The sequence below is a fragment of the Drosophila eugracilis genome, unplaced genomic scaffold, assembly GCF_018153835.1.
Source record: "Drosophila eugracilis isolate 14026-0451.02 unplaced genomic scaffold, ASM1815383v1 contig_2127, whole genome shotgun sequence".
In the NCBI taxonomy this organism is placed as follows: Eukaryota; Metazoa; Arthropoda; class Insecta; order Diptera; family Drosophilidae; genus Drosophila; species Drosophila eugracilis.
In genome coordinates, this window is record NW_024573008.1 from 79,152 (window position 1) to 97,678 (window position 18,527).

The following is an 18,527-nucleotide window of genomic DNA, read 5'->3' on the forward strand; positions in this document are numbered from 1 at the left end:
TTTCTCCATTGCTTTGGAAACATTATTGGCATTTTTTGATTGTAGTTCTTCACCCCAAGCAAATTTAGAAAACTTATAACTCCCTCTCACTTCTTATAGTGTGCATATCTAATTCGATTAAATAGTGCTTCAAAATAATAATTAAATCTCATTATGTCAGAAATTGTCTGCTATTTAAAATCTTGTAACAAAATAATTACAACTTACCAGCCGAGCGTTTGTGTTGGCTTTGTGCCGTATCGGACGTTTTGGCCCGAGGCGATTCCGGCTCACATTATTGCTGTGAAAGTTGTCGGGGGACTCAAAGGAAAATGAGATCTTTTATGCGGCAGACAAAAAATGGTTTTCGTGAGGTGCTCGGCGCTTTTCGTAAAGCCAGCGATTTGCTCACGGCGCTGGACACCCAATTTAATAATGTCCAATTGTTAAACGAGTCTCCAAAGCGTAAAAAATCAAACACTTGTGTGCCGCAGATCACTAGTTCTCTTCTCCCTCCCACTTCTTACCTTCAGAACACTGAAGTGTCGCCGCAGCTGTTTGGAACGCCTATGGCCATCACTCCGGTGAGTACGAAAAATTCGGCATCCGAATTTTCTGGACATGATGGTAGGAAATCGTTAGATAGTTTGTCTGCTTCAAGGCTCCTGGCTCCTTCAGAGCCAATTTCCATTAACATCAACCCACCGGATACACTGCAGGGGAATTTCGTGCCCGGACTACCGGCGTGCACTGGCGGTACACCAAAGCCCCTAAAGGTAATCCCACTCTCACTTCCCGGCTTTCCGAGGATACGTATGAGGCAGACGTATTGGCATACATACAAGCCAGAACGAAAGCCATTATCAAGGTGGATGACATAACTAAATTTAAATATCTTTATAATAGGAAAGCATCATCATTTAAGATACGCGTCCCCTCGGTGGAATTTGACAAAATGTGGTCAACCAAGTTCTGGCCGGAACACATTTTCGTCTAAGAACATCGACCGGGACATAAAAAAAAATTAATCGACCTGCGGCGGTAAAACTCCCCGAAACAAAAGACACTGATCAACCCCTCGCAAAAAACTAACATCGTCTCTCATTCTTTCCTATTAGACCACAAGGGGGTTGCGTACTAAGCTTCCTACTTTGTTTTCTGAGAGCTTTTGTTTTGCATCCCAAATAATTCTTTTTACCGAAACATGGCTGGTTTTGGAAGTTCTTATCTCTGAAATTTTTCCGAGTAGGTATGTAATTTACAGGCATGATCGATCTTCAATTCGGCGATATCGAATTCATTTGTGTTAAACTTTCTCTTCCTGGTAGGTTTTTATTTATTACGTGTCTTATGTCATCTCTGGGTTCCAAAAAAGTCTTCAGACAGATGTCATCTACACAGACTTTAGTAAAGCATTTGACTTTGTAAATCACTCACTTTTAGTTCATAAACTTGACTTAATCGGATTCCCATGCGATCTTCTTAGGTGGGTTGAAAGTTATCTGACTGGAAAAACGCAACGTGTTTTATTTAAAGATGTCTTGTTTGGTCCGATTTATGCTTCATCCGGTGTCCGTCAGAGAAGCCATTTAGGTCCTCTATTTTGAACATTATTCATAAATGACCTTCCAAGCGCTTTTACAAATTCTTTTATATTAATGTACGCAGATGATGTGAAACTTTGTGTTCAATATAAAGATGCGTGCTACCAGAGAAAACTTCAATCTGACCTTAACAACTTTCAATTTTGGTGCTCTGCAAACTTACTAAATCTTAACGGCTCTAAGTGTAAACTAATGAGCTTTAGTCGCTCTAAGCCGTTAATATCCACTTATACACTTTGTGGTGTAACCCTAGATAGAATTAAGCTAGTAGACGACTTAGGTGTCCCATTGGATGTTCGAGTTACAATACCCTCTACCACATTTAAACCAATACTTCTCCTATTAACGTAAAAATTGTCTTACTAAACCACTTAGCACATGGCGGGAGGTGGGTTGCACGGCAACGGGAGTCACGAAAAAAAAATATATATACTCTAATTAAACAATAATTCCCTCCTCTCGCAGTTCTTCTATTATTGAGGAAATCTCATTATTGTGATTCTTGTTACCCGATGTATTTGATGCCACTAAAATTTGTAACCGTTCGACTAGTTCATTCACATCATTCCAATATATATAATTTTGTTTTGCTTCCTCCAGAGTCATATAACCGAAAACAGTATTTGTACGAAGTGGAGTGGATGATTTAGAATTTTCATTATGATTTATTATTATACCCGTTACTCGTAGAGTAAAAGGGTATACTAGATTCGTTGAAAAGTATGTAACAGGGAGAAGGAAGCGTTTCCGACCCTATAAAGTATTAATATTCTTGAACAGGATCAATTGCGAAGTCGATTGAGCCATGTCCGTCTGTCCGCCCGTATGAACGCTGAGATCTCAGGAACTATAACAGATACAAAGTTGAGATCAAGCATGAAGATTTTTGAGATCCCGGGACAGCGCAAGTTTATTTCCGCGTCCTTCCACGCCCACTCTAACGCCCACAAACCACGAAAAACTAAAATCGCTGAAATCTCGGGAACTATTAGAGCTAAAAGGTTAAAATTCAGTATGTATAAACTTTGGATGCCAGCGCATCCTTTAGTGGTACTATTTTCCGGCCACACCCACCTATATGCCCACCAAGCTCAAAAGATTGTTATCGCATTTTCAAGAAAACCTGATCTTCCACTAGCAAAATGAATATTTTAAAATTGTGTAAAACAGTAACGGGTATCCTATAGTCGCGGCACTCGACCTTTAATTCTATTTTTTACGTTATAACCTTATCTATGAACATTTGTTTATATAATTTTTTATACACTATTCCCTAATGTTAATACATTATCTGAACTTTTTTTTAGGTCCGTAAGCCTTATCCAATATATTTTCCCGACTCAAATGGCTGATATTAAAATCATAATTTTCATTATCTATCTATCTCATGTTCTATATTTATATCTTCCCTCATTTCATTTTCTTCTGTTGGCATTGATATAGGTTCCATGTCACTCTCTTTGTTTGCGTAATCATGTGTTTCGTCTTTCCTTCTTTTTTCAAAAACATTTGTTTGTGAAAAATAATCATTATACAGATCACTATCATTCATAGATCGGTACTGAGATACATTTCTGTTTATTTATATTTTTTATTTATAATTTTAATATTAAATTTCCCATCAACCATTTACTCAATTAATTCCTCCCGAAGATGTGTATTCTTTTCAGAGGTGTATAGTAAGTAATCCTCCAACTCCAGAACAAGGAATTTTCCAATCTTCGTCCTTTTACACTCCGCCTTAAAGATGGGGAACATTACATTTTCAGGCATCCTTGCCTTTGACAAAATATATTTCTTATTACATCTATTTAATTCATGCGTAACCGTCTCAAGCTTTATTCGTTTTGCATTATTTTCAACATCAATCGGTATGAACGCTGTTTCTGCGTCATCATATTTTTCATCGTTCTTCTCATTAAAAAAATAATCCAAACTTGTCGCCGGTGATTCCTATTATCCTGGTCAGTAGGATCGAATTCTACTTCTGTAGCGTCCTCGTTCTTATAGTTGTTGTTGTTGTTCTTGTTGCTGTTCTCCATGTTCATTTTATTATTCAGTTTTTTTTTGTTATTCTGTTAATTTTGTTGTTAATCAGTTGTTTTTGTTGTTGTTAATCAGTTGTTTTTTGTTCACTTGTACAACGTCTGCTGAATGTAAAGTCGAAACTTGGACTGTGAATTTTAAAGTAAGCAGTCCCAATTTTTGTACCATCCAAAAGCCACACATACAAACGCACATACGGTAAATTTGTTTTCAGCCCACTAAGTGTAAGCCAATCAAAACGATCGGTTATGGACTCACTCCATTGACAAAGGAAATTAGAAATGAAAGACATAAATATCGTATTTATTTTTGTTATATGCCACCCAATGTGCACCACTTGATTGAGATTCATCTAGGTTTACTATACCACATTCTCGAATTCTTGGAGAGTGTGGAAGTAAATCTCTCATACATACCCCTCAAAAATTTGGTATATATTTTTGCGCAAAAGTTTTAATGTCTATTTTTGAAAGTGGTCTATTGGGTGGCTGACATATTAGGTTTTTCGCTTCTTAATACCATTTTCCTTACTATATGATTTTAGGTAGAATCCATAACTTGTTCTATACGGTTTAAGATATAACCCTTCTCCTACAGCAACACTTTAAATTTTTCTATTATGTCGTTTCTTCTCCTCCATATCCCCTTTCGCCATTCTAGCATTGTTTATTGCTTTTGCAATGGCTGCACTTCCACTAGCTAAACCACCGAAGACACTTAGAGCAGTCGAAATAGGTACGATTGGTAAAAAACCACCAGTTTTGGGTACATTCATTATTCTTGGTACTTTCACGTTTTTCTTTGAACCCATTGTCGATTAAATTAATTTTGATGCAATTTTAATTGCACTTATACTGTCAAATGGCTTTTGTTTTTTTAATGTTCTAGTAGCAGGGTTTATTACATTCAAAAGATTCGTCATCTTTACTTTTTTCCTCGTCGTCTTTCCTCTACATTTCTTTTTTGTTTTTGATATTCCCATTCCAAATTTCTTTGTTTTCATGGAGTGGTGGAAATGTTTTTTCAACTGGAGCCAAGGTTTGCAATAATTGGATTTACACTGAACCTAAATCTTATCACAAATTATTTATCAAACTTGAATGTTCATTTAAATTTTGAATCATACCCATATGATAATTTAAGAGTTGATTTCAATAAAAATAAGTTTGCTCACCTATATGAAATGTATTTAAGATTTCAATCTAGTTACTACAATCGTGAGTCACAGCCATTTTTCACACCAACGGAATTCAAAATGAAAGCTCCAATTATCGTAATCGATCTATATAAATGAAACAGTAAAATCTGGTCCTATTGAACTGAAGACACCAAGTAACGAAAATAGCCAAGCTTATTGCTTACTCATACACGATCGATTAGTCGAATATAACCCCTCAAACGGATTAGTACAACGAGTTGTTTGATATTGTTAAAAAATGATTAAAGATATTGTCAAATGACATTCAAGGATTCTTTGACAATAGCAATACATTTTTTCCTAAAAAAATTGGAGTAACACCGATTCGAGACTGGAAACATTTGCATGCCTCTTCTATGTAAATCAAAAGAATGGAGCTAGAAAAATAATTTCATTGTATCAATAATTGTCAAATAAATGTATTATGTGAAATGGAAAAAAAACGTTTTCTTACTTATTCTGGATAAGCGAAGGGAAGGGAAATATATCGACTCACTTGCACACGTATGTTTGAATAGAAAAGAAGAAGAAAACTTGAAAATTTTAGTATAAATTCGGTAAAGAGAATCATTTTTAAAACTTAAAGTCTTGGTTGTACACTATGTATTCGAATCAATTTAAATTTTTTCTCAAACAGTTTGATAGAGTTGTACAAAATTGTCACTATCTGCGACTTCTCTTTATTAATTCAAAACTACTTGAGTGTGAAGAAGTTAAAATGATAACTTCCATCTATGGCGTACACCTGAAGACATGTATCTGGAGTAAGGATTCAGCTACGGAAGGAATCGACACTTGTGGATGTCATAAAAAATTTGAGTACAAAAGGGAGGCAGCAAACGTTATGAACATATATAATAATCTAGAAAAAAGAATGAGAAGAAAATAATAAATACAAAAAGTACTTCAGACTATATAACCTTATAACAGTTTTCAGATAAATAATTAATAATTTCATCATATATTGAAAACTAAATACAAGACTCATAAACAAAAACACTGAAATAAAAAAACAATAAAATAAACACATTTTTTTGTTAAAGTAAATATCTGTTTTATTTATTTCAGTTAATATGGGAGGGAAAAAATAAAAGATTTATATATTAAAATTTTTAATATAATTATTTTATTTTAGTTTATTTTTATAAAATTTGTATTTAAATATCTATGCTATTGGCAACATTTATTAAAAACTCATCGCCTTCATCTTTCAGTAAATTTAGATATTTATTTTCTAAGTTATCCACTTTTATATAGTCAAAGAGGTAGTCGTCGTCTGGAAAAACAATTTCTTCCAGGTCATCTATATCAATCCTTTGAGCACATTGAAAGTACTCATATAAAAACTCATTTCCAAATACATCCATCGTTTCTTCTCCAAATGGGAAATCTTCCCATTTGAGTGATTCCAACTCTTGTGGAATCGTTTGAGTAGATGTTGAGTAGGGTGCGAATACTTCCCTCAGGTTCCTGTCTATGGTGTCTTCTTGATCTAGAGCCATTATACAGTTTGGCTCCGATTCTTCACACATTGAAGTCCTGGTCAAGGATTTCGACATCCGTCAAGAGTTCCAAAGCTTGAACCGAATCGATGAACTCTACGTTTATTACGCTCTTGGTGATGGTGGTGTATGATTTGATGCTCCTGACGAACTGATGCTGAACAATTTGACTGTTCTGATTTTTATACATAAAGGGCATACAGATTTGTTATACTCCTACACCGACTTGACAATTTTATCATGGTGTGCCCATGGACTCTTATTGGTTCTTATTTTGTCTGTCTCCCTTTATCTTGACGAAATTTTAATAACTCTGAAATTTTAATAAACAACTAGAAACTTTCCTCAAAACGGTCCCAATCCTCCTTAGTCAGGAAAAAACAAAAAGTTTATTTACAAATCAGATGCATGAGTGTGAAGTGACCCTATATTCGGTTAAACAACTTCAACGGGTGCCAATATCGGAAGAAGCTTAACCCAGCTACTCAATTTTTCACCAATTGTAAAAATAAAGAAGACAAAATTTCCTCTACGGTGTTTCCTAAATAATTGGTTTAAGCTATGTGTAATATTGGAAAACTCTAATTACGAAGTTTATTATAATTCTATAACGTATATTTAAGCTTCAGTAATAAATAAATAGTTGAACCTACAAGTTGTCTTAGACAATGGAGTCATTCAAGGGTTTGTTTGATAATGATACGCGCAAAAGGGGGATACACACAACAGATTTGTTGTAATTATTGTGGATCTAATACTCATTTCGAGAAGAACTGCTCTAAAAAACGCGATTATGAAAAACATAAATAAACCTTATATAGTTGAAGGATAAGATAACAAATCTCTTTCAAATAAAATAAAATATAATAAAAAATAAATTAATTCATTGGTTAATTATTTCTGTGCCAAAACAAAGCTCTGCCACATTCGGCGCGTGCGCAACGGATGCCCTAAAGATGTTTACAAATCAAACGCATGAGTATGAACAGACATGGAGACGGGAAAAAGGAGAGGGGGAAGGGTGTTTGTGACCACAAACTCTGACATTTTAATGAACAACAACAAATTGATTATTATGATTTCTGTGCCAGAATCTTAAACTGTTTATGGGATGGGGGGACCAAAAACTCCGAAAGGGAGGCAGCAAACATTATGAACATATATTATAATCAAGAAAATAGAATGAGAAGGAAATCAAAAATACAAAAAGTACTTCAGACTATATAACCTTATAACAGATTCGGGAATAACAGAGTCAGGAAAGAAGACCTCAGATAACTGCTTCCAGACAAATAATTAATAATTTCTTCTTATATTGAAAACTAAAAACAAGACACAAAAACAAAATCACTGAAATAAATAAACAATAAAATTAACACATGTTCTGTTAACACATAGTTCTGTTAAAATTACAAACTACTTCCTGCCAATTGAATTGGATAGACGTTTTGAGTGTGCATTAACTGATTTTAATATGTACAATTCAATCCCAAATATAGACGAAAAAAACAATCTCTTCCATATTGGAAATAATGTAATCACACCTCATAATCTTATTTACTTGCCAATTAACGGATGAGAGTATTTCGAAAAAAGAGTTTCATACCTATTCGTCGTATAATCAAACATTTAAACCAAACGATAAAATTCGAATTGCTATCCAAAATCAAGATCCCTCATGAAAGTTACCTTAACTTTCAAGGAATTGTTAGACAAGTTACAACAGTCGGTCCTACAACTGATAATCCCTCATGAAAGTTACCTCAAGTTTCAAGGAATTATTAGACAAGTTACAACAGTCGGTCCTACAACTGATAATGTTACAACTTTTTTAAAAAATAATTTCATGGCTTATTTTTTGGATGAAATCAAGTACCAAATAAATGGATGCGAGATTGATAGAACTCTATTTGTCGGTATGATAACTACACTTAAAAATTTCTATCACTTGATAACCTTCAAAGTAAAAATCTATTAAATTCTGGATGGAGTGGTGGAAATGTTTTTTCAACTGGAGCCAAGGTTTGCAATAATTGGATTTACACTGAACCTAAATCTTATCACAAATTATTTATCAAACTTGAATGTTCATTTAAATTTTGAATCATACCCATATGATAATTTAAGAGTTGATTTCAATAAAAATAAGTTTGCTCACCTATATGAAATGTATTTAAGATTTCAATCTAGTTACTACAATCGTGAGTCACAGCCATTTTTCACACCAACGGAATTCAAAATGAAAGCTCCAATTATCGTAATCGATCTATATAAATGAAACAGTAAAATCTGGTCCTATTGAACTGAAGACACCAAGTAACGAAAATAGCCAAGCTTATTGCTTACTCATACACGATCGATTAGTCGAATATAACCCCTCAAACGGATTAGTACAACGAGTTGTTTGATATTGTTAAAAAATGATTAAAGATATTGTCAAATGACATTCAAGGATTCTTTGACAATAGCAATACATTTTTTCCTAAAAAAATTGGAGTAACACCGATTCGAGACTGGAAACATTTGCATGCCTCTTCTATGTAAATCAAAAGAATGGAGCTAGAAAAATAATTTCATTGTATCAATAATTGTCAAATAAATGTATTATGTGAAATGGAAAAAAAACGTTTTCTTACTTATTCTGGATAAGCGAAGGGAAGGGAAATATATCGACTCACTTGCACACGTATGTTTGAATAGAAAAGAAGAAGAAAACTTGAAAATTTTAGTATAAATTCGGTAAAGAGAATCATTTTTAAAACTTAAAGTCTTGGTTGTACACTATGTATTCGAATCAATTTAAATTTTTTCTCAAACAGTTTGATAGAGTTGTACAAAATTGTCACTATCTGCGACTTCTCTTTATTAATTCAAAACTACTTGAGTGTGAAGAAGTTAAAATGATAACTTCCATCTATGGCGTACACCTGAAGACATGTATCTGGAGTAAGGATTCAGCTACGGAAGGAATCGACACTTGTGGATGTCATAAAAAATTTGAGTACAAAAGGGAGGCAGCAAACGTTATGAACATATATAATAATCTAGAAAAAAGAATGAGAAGAAAATAATAAATACAAAAAGTACTTCAGACTATATAACCTTATAACAGTTTTCAGATAAATAATTAATAATTTCATCATATATTGAAAACTAAATACAAGACTCATAAACAAAAACACTGAAATAAAAAAACAATAAAATAAACACATTTTTTTGTTAAAGTAAATATCTGTTTTATTTATTTCAGTTAATATGGGAGGGAAAAAATAAAAGATTTATATATTAAAATTTTTAATATAATTATTTTATTTTAGTTTATTTTTATAAAATTTGTATTTAAATATCTATGCTATTGGCAACATTTATTAAAAACTCATCGCCTTCATCTTTCAGTAAATTTAGATATTTATTTTCTAAGTTATCCACTTTTTTATATAGTCAAAGAGGTAGTCGTCGTCTGGAAAAACAATTTCTTCCAGGTCATCTATATCAATCCTTTGAGCACATTGAAAGTACTCATATAAAAACTCATTTCCAAATACATCCATCGTTTCTTCTCCAAATGGGAAATCTTCCCATTTGAGTGATTCCAACTCTTGTGGAATCGTTTGAGTAGATGTTGAGTAGGGTGCGAATACTTCCCTCAGGTTCCTGTCTATGGTGTCTTCTTGATCTAGAGCCATTATACAGTTTGGCTCCGATTCTTCACACATTGAAGTCCTGGTCAAGGATTTCGACATCCGTCAAGAGTTCCAAAGCTTGAACCGAATCGATGAACTCTACGTTTATTACGCTCTTGGTGATGGTGGTGTATGATTTGATGCTCCTGACGAACTGATGCTGAACAATTTGACTGTTCTGATTTTTATACATAAAGGGCATACAGATTTGTTATACTCCTACACCGACTTGACAATTTTATCATGGTGTGCCCATGGACTCTTATTGGTTCTTATTTTGTCTGTCTCCCTTTATCTTGACGAAATTTTAATAACTCTGAAATTTTAATAAACAACTAGAAACTTTCCTCAAAACGGTCCCAATCCTCCTTAGTCAGGAAAAAACAAAAAGTTTATTTACAAATCAGATGCATGAGTGTGAAGTGACCCTATATTCGGTTAAACAACTTCAACGGGTGCCAATATCGGAAGAAGCTTAACCCAGCTACTCAATTTTTCACCAATTGTAAAAATAAAGAAGACAAAATTTCCTCTACGGTGTTTCCTAAATAATTGGTTTAAGCTATGTGTAATATTGGAAAACTCTAATTACGAAGTTTATTATAATTCTATAACGTATATTTAAGCTTCAGTAATAAATAAATAGTTGAACCTACAAGTTGTCTTAGACAATGGAGTCATTCAAGGGTTTGTTTGATAATGATACGCGCAAAAGGGGATACACACAACAGATTTGTTGTAATTATTGTGGATCTAATACTCATTTCGAGAAGAACTGCTCTAAAAAACGCGATTATGAAAAACATAAATAAACCTTATATAGTTGAAGGATAAGATAACAAATCTCTTTCAAATAAAATAAAATATAATAAAAAATAAATTAATTCATTGGTTAATTATTTCTGTGCCAAAACAAAGCTCTGCCACATTCGGCGCGTGCGCAACGGATGCCCTAAAGATGTTTACAAATCAAACGCATGAGTATGAACAGACATGGAGACGGGAAAAAGGAGAGGGGGAAGGGTGTTTGTGACCACAAACTCTGACATTTTAATGAACAACAACAAATTGATTATTATGATTTCTGTGCCAGAATCTTAAACTGTTTATGGGATGGGGGGACCAAAAACTCCGAAAGGGAGGCAGCAAACATTATGAACATATATTATAATCAAGAAAATAGAATGAGAAGGAAATCAAAAATACAAAAAGTACTTCAGACTATATAACCTTATAACAGATTCGGGAATAACAGAGTCAGGAAAGAAGACCTCAGATAACTGCTTCCAGACAAATAATTAATAATTTCTTCTTATATTGAAAACTAAAAACAAGACACAAAAACAAAAGCACTGAAATAAATAAACAATAAAATTAACACATGTTTTTTGTTTAAGTAACGTGCGCAACTGATGCATGGGAGTGAAGTGATACTTTATTGGGATAGACAACTTCCATCAGAATCCCTTCTGATGGAAGGGACAAACAGACAGATAATGGGTTTTGGGATGGGGGGAATTTAATTGATAAAAACCATTAATGCAATAGTTAATTGATAAAAACCATTAATGTCACCGTTAATTGATAAAAACCATTAATGTCACATTTAATTTCCCATAAATCTGGCCCAGAAGCCTTCTCCTCCCAACTCTTATGCTCAGATCTCGACGTTCGTTTTCAAATCTCGGACAGAAAAAAACACGTGTTCTCAGTGCGAATAACGTTCATGCTTAAAGCTATTCAGATAGTATTTAAAGCATCCATGTCCAGTCAGCAGTTGCGTCCACATGTCCATGGTATCGTCCCAGCGTTCTCTGCAGTTTTGGGATAAGCTTATATGTCCCTTTTTCTGCACCTTTTGCGTAGTTATTCAGCAGTAGCTACCTGTGCGGATATCAGCAGATTCCACTGTTAACAGGTCAATCGGTATGATTCCCGATGTTACCATTGCCGCGTCAATTTCATCAACCACCTCCCTCATTGGGACTGTGATGGACTGGTTTCCCGTCCATTAGCTTCTTCAGCTCCCTGGTCTTCAATCCCAGGCTAGTCAGCTGTTTCAGCACATCCCCTTGCTCTTCATCAGCTTTTGGGCTGCTCCATTACACGACTCCATTACACTGCTTTTTTTCAATGGGTCAGCTCCCATGTTGGCCCAGTCAGGTAGACTGGACAATGAAGTATGGAAGCCCCCGGTATACGTCGGCGCCGCCTGGCCTTTGTTTGCCGGCGTGCCTCCGTTGTTGGTTGGCAAAGCTCAGGTGTTGTACCCCCGGTCAGTACGTGTGAACTGCTAGACTTGTATTTTTAATCGTGAGACCCTTCCGAAGGCAGTTAAGTTTTTAAAAAAATCTAACCTCTGGGAAGCGCAGTTTCCTATTTGATGTTATGCTGAAGTGCACAACATAGGGCAGGGTCGTCCCTAACAGCGACCAACGAAAAACTTGTTTTGCCACTTTTGTTCGGGAAAGTATTGCTACGTTGAATCTAGCCTTATCGGCAGGTATCGTCTGTTCAGAATAATAATAAGTCCATCCCGATTTAATACCTTCAGTTCGTCATCAACCGGACCACCAGGAGGAGTACCCACATCAACATAACTTAAGTGAGATAGTATTAAGTGATAGTTAAAATAAACACAATTGAGTTAAGTGAACAATTCTAACGTAAGCATTCTGAATTCAAATTCAATTATAGTACAATTTTCAAAACCTAAAATAATAACTTAGAAAAATTACAATTTAAAGAAAATTAATTAATTTCAAGTTTTTAATTTATTAAATTTTAAATATTAAAATATTACAATTTTATATAAATTTAAACATAAGATAAGACTATAATTAAATTATAATAAATCTTCAAATTTAAATTCTCCATTTCGCATTTTTTTTTATTATTATATTATACTTTAAATTATTATAAATGCCTATTTTAGAAAAATTTGGAAATTTTAACTTTTTTAAGAGTGCGAAATGAAAAAATTGTAACACATACTTATACAAAATATCTCTTTTTTAAGACAAAATAACAAAAAACAAAAGAAATTAATACTGAAAATAGGAATAATTGGAAGGTTTAGATAGGAACTAGACGTAACTTACGAACAAACGGCCAAATACCCCAAATTACCCCTCAAAACCTTACTTACAGGCAAGGACGGACATATTTAAAAAAAACTTCATAGAGGAAAACCATCCAACTCAATGACGAAGCCAGACAAACCTTTAATAAATTAAAAAGCACCTTTATATCAGAGGACATAATATTACAATACCCTAACTTTAATGAAGAATGTGTACTAACGACAGCCGCTTAAGACCACAAAACAGGAGCAGTACTCTCACAAAAAGGCAGATAATAAGCTTTCATATCTATGACCCTATCGCAATCGGAAAAAAACTTCGAAACAGCAAAAAGGTGTTAGCCATTTGTTGGGCAGTAAAATCGCTAAGAGGATACCTTTACGGCGGCACTAAGGTAAAAATTTACACTGACCACGACCCACTAACTCATGATTGTTACTGGAAGGGAGTAATCGCGACTAAAAGATGAAAATCATACCTCAATAAATACAACAAAGAATAGATTTACAAATCCGGAAAGGAAACGCAGTGGTTGATGCTTTATCTAGACTTCCAAGAAACAACAAAATAAATTCACTAAGAATAACTCAGCATAGCGCAGAGTTCTGGCCATAAACTAATTCAGAGTATAGATTCACCCATAAATGCAATTTAAAATTCAATATTTATTTACAAAGAAAATCCTCATAATTCAATATTCCATTCCCCACATTTCATCGACACATTATAACTCAATCAGACATCAAAAAATATTTAAGCCCACCAGTCAAAAATGCAGTTTGTACAACAGAAATTGAACAGTTGTGTCCCCTTGTATTTTACTAACCAAGGGTCATTGTAAGAGGGGCTCCCAGGCAATGCAAAACAGATAAATTTACAAAATTCACGTTTATTAATATATATATAGCACATATGTAAATGGCGTCCCGCGTTGGATGGGACGTACGTGTTCTCTCGCTTGCCGAAGACGACTGCCTTTGCCCTTTTCCCGCTTTCGTTCTCGCGATTCCACGCATCGTCCCAAAGTGCGAGAGCGATCAGCTGGTCGCTCCTCGCCTCGCTTCCAGCTTCCAGCACACTGCGACAAGCAGCAAACTTAACATGCCGCCCGCTAACGCTAGCATGATAAGCGTTCGCTTGTCCGGTCCATCCTGGTTGTGGGGTAGAATCTAGTATGGGAAAGTAAACAAGAATTGTGCGTAAGAAACAAGTTAATTATAATTGAGGTGTGTATGTGAGGGCGCTTATGATCGGATCGGCAGTGGACAAAGCTTTGACACCGAACGCTTCAACCGGCCTTGCTTGGTTTTAAGCGTTACAGCCCGAAACAACGTATCCGTCCCCGGGTGTAGCTCAACGACGCGCCCAGTAGCCATTGCGACGGCGGAAAACGGTCGTCCTTGATGATGACGAGGTCGTCACGCTGAAGTCCTTCAGTCTTGCGGAACCACTTGGGCCTCTGCTGTAGATGTGCTAGCCAATCCCGACTCCAAGCCTTCCAGAAATGACGACCATTGCCTGCTGGACCAGGAAATGCTCCGCGAAGGACTTAGATTGTGGGCGAAACTCAGATGGAGCCGGCGTGAGCACCTCTAGGTCGTCTGCGTCCGCTGTGAGAGGGCAAAGCGGCTGTGAGTTGAGACATTCTTCTACGCTTATAAGCACCGTTGCCCACTCCTCATAGGTGAGCCGTCGATCCGCAATGACCCTCTTCAGGTGATGGTTCCCCAACATCACTTTAGCCTCCCACAGCCCGCCGAAATTGGGCGACTGAGGAGGATTGAAGTGCCACGTTGTCCGTAGAGACGCGAGCTTGTAGGCTATAAGCTGATCGTAATCTTCATGAAGCTTACCGTAGAACTTCTTCATTAGATTGTCCGCCCCCACAAAGTTGGTCCCATTGTCACTGTAGAGGAGCCGAACCATCACTCTCCTCCCGGTGAATCTGCCCAGCGCCAGCAAAAAATATTCCGTGGCAAGGCCTGTCACCGCTTCCAAATGCACTGCCTTGGTTGCAAGGGAAATGAAAACGGTGATGTACCCCTTGTAGAAGCCAATGCCTCGCAACCGTGCTGCCTTGAGCTCTCCCATAAGCTGAGGCGAAGCGGAGGGCTGTGCCCGGAAACACTGGACACATTTCCGCTCCGTCTGCCTTCCTGTCACTATCCAGAACCGCTGGCGTGTATACGCTAAAATAAGCTGCGCACCTCCGTGCTGAGTCAAAACATGCGAGTGCAGTATTACCAGCTCAGTGAAATGATGATGCCTTCCGACAAGATCGGCGACAAGCTCAAAAGCTTACTTCGCGCAGGTAGCCGTTTACTATCTCTTACTGTTGCCAAATCCATTGGGAATTATTCCCGCTGCACGATGCGCACTATAGCCCATAAAGCAAAGTCAAGCTCTTCAATAGTTAGGGCCCGATGCGCCTCTCCCCCTTGCCAACAGGATTGTGCCTGAACCGCAATGCATAGGCCGTGACTCGTACAACCCGGCTGAAAGTACAAAATCTAACAACGAACGACGGAAGCGGGACTGCATGGTGAACTCGTACCTTGGCCGCCTTTGCCTCTAGTGTGGCATCGTTGGTGTCGACCTGCTCGAATTCCATCGAAGGCCACTCGGACTGCGTGTAAGCCACTCAGGGCCTCGCCACCACAAGCCAAAGCCCTTCAATTCACCCGGAGACAGTCCCCTTGTCGCACAGTCCGCTGGATTCTCAGCCGTGCCCACATGGCTCCATCGCGAGGGCGAAGAATGATCCAGAATGATCGCAACCCTGTTGGCCACGAACGTCTTCCATCTAGAGATGTCTCCGTACAGCCAGTGTAAAAGGATTGTGGCATCCGTCCAGTAGAAACACTCAATGGGGAGGTCGCTTGGCTACTAAGCCGAAGTAAGACATTTCACCACCTTGACGGCCAAAACTGCGCCACTCAGCTCCGTTCCAGGTATAGTCAAGGCCCTTGTGGGAGTCACCCTTGACTTCGAGGCCAGCAGTGAGCTATAGCAAGCAATGAACCATCGCAGAACGCGTGAAGCTGAGTTGACACTGTACATCCAGGGAAATAATGAACCCATCGGTCTATGCTTATATCGTCGATCTTCAGCAACCCGTCCCGAAACGCTTGCCACCGTTCTACGAGGGCGTAAGCAACCAGCGCCGACTGAGTGCCATCCGCATGCACTTTCTTTGCCATGGTTACCTCCTTTAAGATCAGCTTTCCCACGATGATGAGTGGTGCAATGAGACCCAGTGGATCGAACAGCCTAGCTATGCTCGATAAAATCATTAGTTTGGTAAACCTAGCTGGAATCTCAAAATTGACCTGAAATTTAAAATCAATACATCGCTAACGCCTTGATAGGATCCGTAGTGTCTCAGTTTAAAGAAGACCTGCTGCACTGATGCTCCGTAGGAATCGAGAGCAAGAGACTGGACTCGTTGCTAGACCATTTCCGCAACTCCATACACGCGGATTTTATCGCACCCGATAATTGTGTCCGCTTATTCCTTGCCTCCTCCAACGTGATACCTCCAGAATGAATGTCATCCACATATATTTCGCTCATCAACACCTCTTCCACCTTGGGAAAAGAACGCCGCTCGTCCTTCGCCAACTGCTGGATGTCCCTGATGGCCGTGAATGGTGTAGACGCCGTCCCAAAGGTTAACGTTGACAAGGTGAAAACGCTGATGGACCCATCCGCCGCCCGCCATAATATCCGCTAGTATTGGGGGTCTCCCGGATGATCCGCCAGCGGGAGCCCTCGTATATGTTCCGAACGCTGAGGCATGAAACTACGACCCGGAAGACAGGAAGTAACCGAATTGAGGACATACGCGGAATCAACGTCTACTGAAAAGTCAGGGCTAACATTACTATGGATTTCCAAATCCCCCAAGTCCCAACCCAAAAATAGATGTTTGGGTGATAGATCGCTTCAGATGCAAGGACTGTATCACGTGCTCCGAGACAATGGTTTCCTCCGATCCTTGGTCGACCAGGGACCACACCGCTCGGCTACTGGCTATGATCCAAAACAGGGAAATGCAACAATGTGTGATGACGCTGCCCACAAACTTGACAGCCTTTACTGCTGCTTACTATTTCCCTCCTCTGGTAGCAGTCTAGGGCCAAAACGTTGAGCAACGACGCAGGATATGGTCGCCGCAGAAGTGGTACTCCTGTGCACTGTGCACTCGCACTCGTTTGGTAGGCTCTGTAGATTTTGGGCCAGCAGCGGAGTCGAACGACAAGCTTCGGCTCTCTATCGCATCTATTATAACAAGCCGATCGTTTAAAAATGACTCCAACTTTCTGTAGGATGGAACTGTGGAACAACTTCCCTGATGGTGCTCGCAAGCGTTCTGGATCTCCTTGAGTCGCCTCAGTGCTACGTAGTGTGCCAGCCAGTGCTGGGAATCCCTGTTCAAGGCTTTAACGCGGCGGAATGTAGCCAGACAAACATTGACCGTGCTTAAGATCGACCGTATTATTTCTGTGTTGTCCTTCTGTAGCCTAGGCAACGCGTAGATGGCATTCATGTGGTCCGCGAAAACGAGGCGAGGATTGTTGTACCTCTTGATCATCAATCCCCAAGCCACCGAATAGTTCCCTTCCGTGAGCTGCATCTGACGGATGTCATTATCGCGATCCCTTGGCAGCGACTTCCTGAGAAAGGAAGTAGACAGTACTGACAGACTGACAGATTGGCGTTGTTGTGGATTAGGCTCGTGAAGGAATCATAATAGCCTGGCCAATCGACACACGCGCCGGAGAACTTCGGAACCGACATCTGGGGTATGTTCAGCCGCACTTCTGCATCGGCACCCCCAAACACTGGCGGCGGAGGTCCAAGTTTATCCAAATTCTCCGCGAAAGCGCAATAGGCATCCATGTACCACTCCTCGAACTCTGACTGGAAACCCTTCGTGGCCATAGGCCGACCCAGAAAATCCTTCCAGGTTCACGATCACTGAATCCGTCTCCCTTTAATAGTCGCACACAACTTGTCTACTTACTCAGTTATGTATACCAGAATCCTCCTCAAGACGAAGCGAACATCAACAACCGTCTCCAAAGTTAAAAAAACTGTCATCTTGCGCCTACGTATCGCAGTTCTCCTCTTCTGTGATTCGCAGAGCCACCAAAAAAAAAAACGTCCAGAAACTTCCGTAGCTGCGTCTATGTATCGCCGTTTTCTTCCTTTTTCACTTTTAGCGGTATGCAGAGCCGACTTGCAGACTTAACGTAGTTGCGATTGCAGGTTCCCCTCATAGGCCACCATGTACAGTAGTGTCCCCTAACAAAGGCCCATTGTAAGAGGGATTCTCAGGCAATGCAAAACACTAACAGATACACCGCCAATCTCCTCTCTCCCTCTCTCGATGTTCTGTCTATAGCATAAGATAATGTTAGTCAAATAAT

At 38.3% G+C, this 18,527-nt stretch overlaps 1 protein-coding gene across 1 annotated transcript; it reads right to left on the reverse strand.

Moving 5' to 3' along the window:
- Positions 1-14,410: 14,410 nt before the first annotated feature.
- LOC121529938 lies at positions 14,411-16,155 on the reverse strand. The gene is made up of 3 exons (XM_041818045.1): positions 16,006-16,155; positions 14,608-15,309; positions 14,411-14,554 (listed from the first exon to the last, which is right to left on the reverse strand). The coding sequence occupies exons 1-3, from the start codon at positions 16,153-16,155 to the stop codon at positions 14,411-14,413; spliced, it is 996 nt and encodes a 331-aa protein (XP_041673979.1).
- Positions 16,156-18,527: the final 2,372 nt, after the last annotated feature.

Excerpts from the sequence above, each read along its gene's own strand:
- LOC121529938 (XM_041818045.1), bottom strand. The coding sequence starts at position 16,155 with ATGTACAGTGTCAACTCAGCTTCACGCGTTCTGCGATGGTTCATTGCT. Across the intron at positions 15,310-16,005 it reads CAGTTTTGGCCGTCAAGGTG|CACGGAGGTGCGCAGCTTAT; the intron begins GTGAAATGTCTT and ends GTTTTGACTCAG. Across the intron at positions 14,555-14,607 it reads TCCTGGTCCAGCAGGCAATG|AGGCCCAAGTGGTTCCGCAA; the intron begins GTCGTCATTTCT and ends CATCTACAGCAG.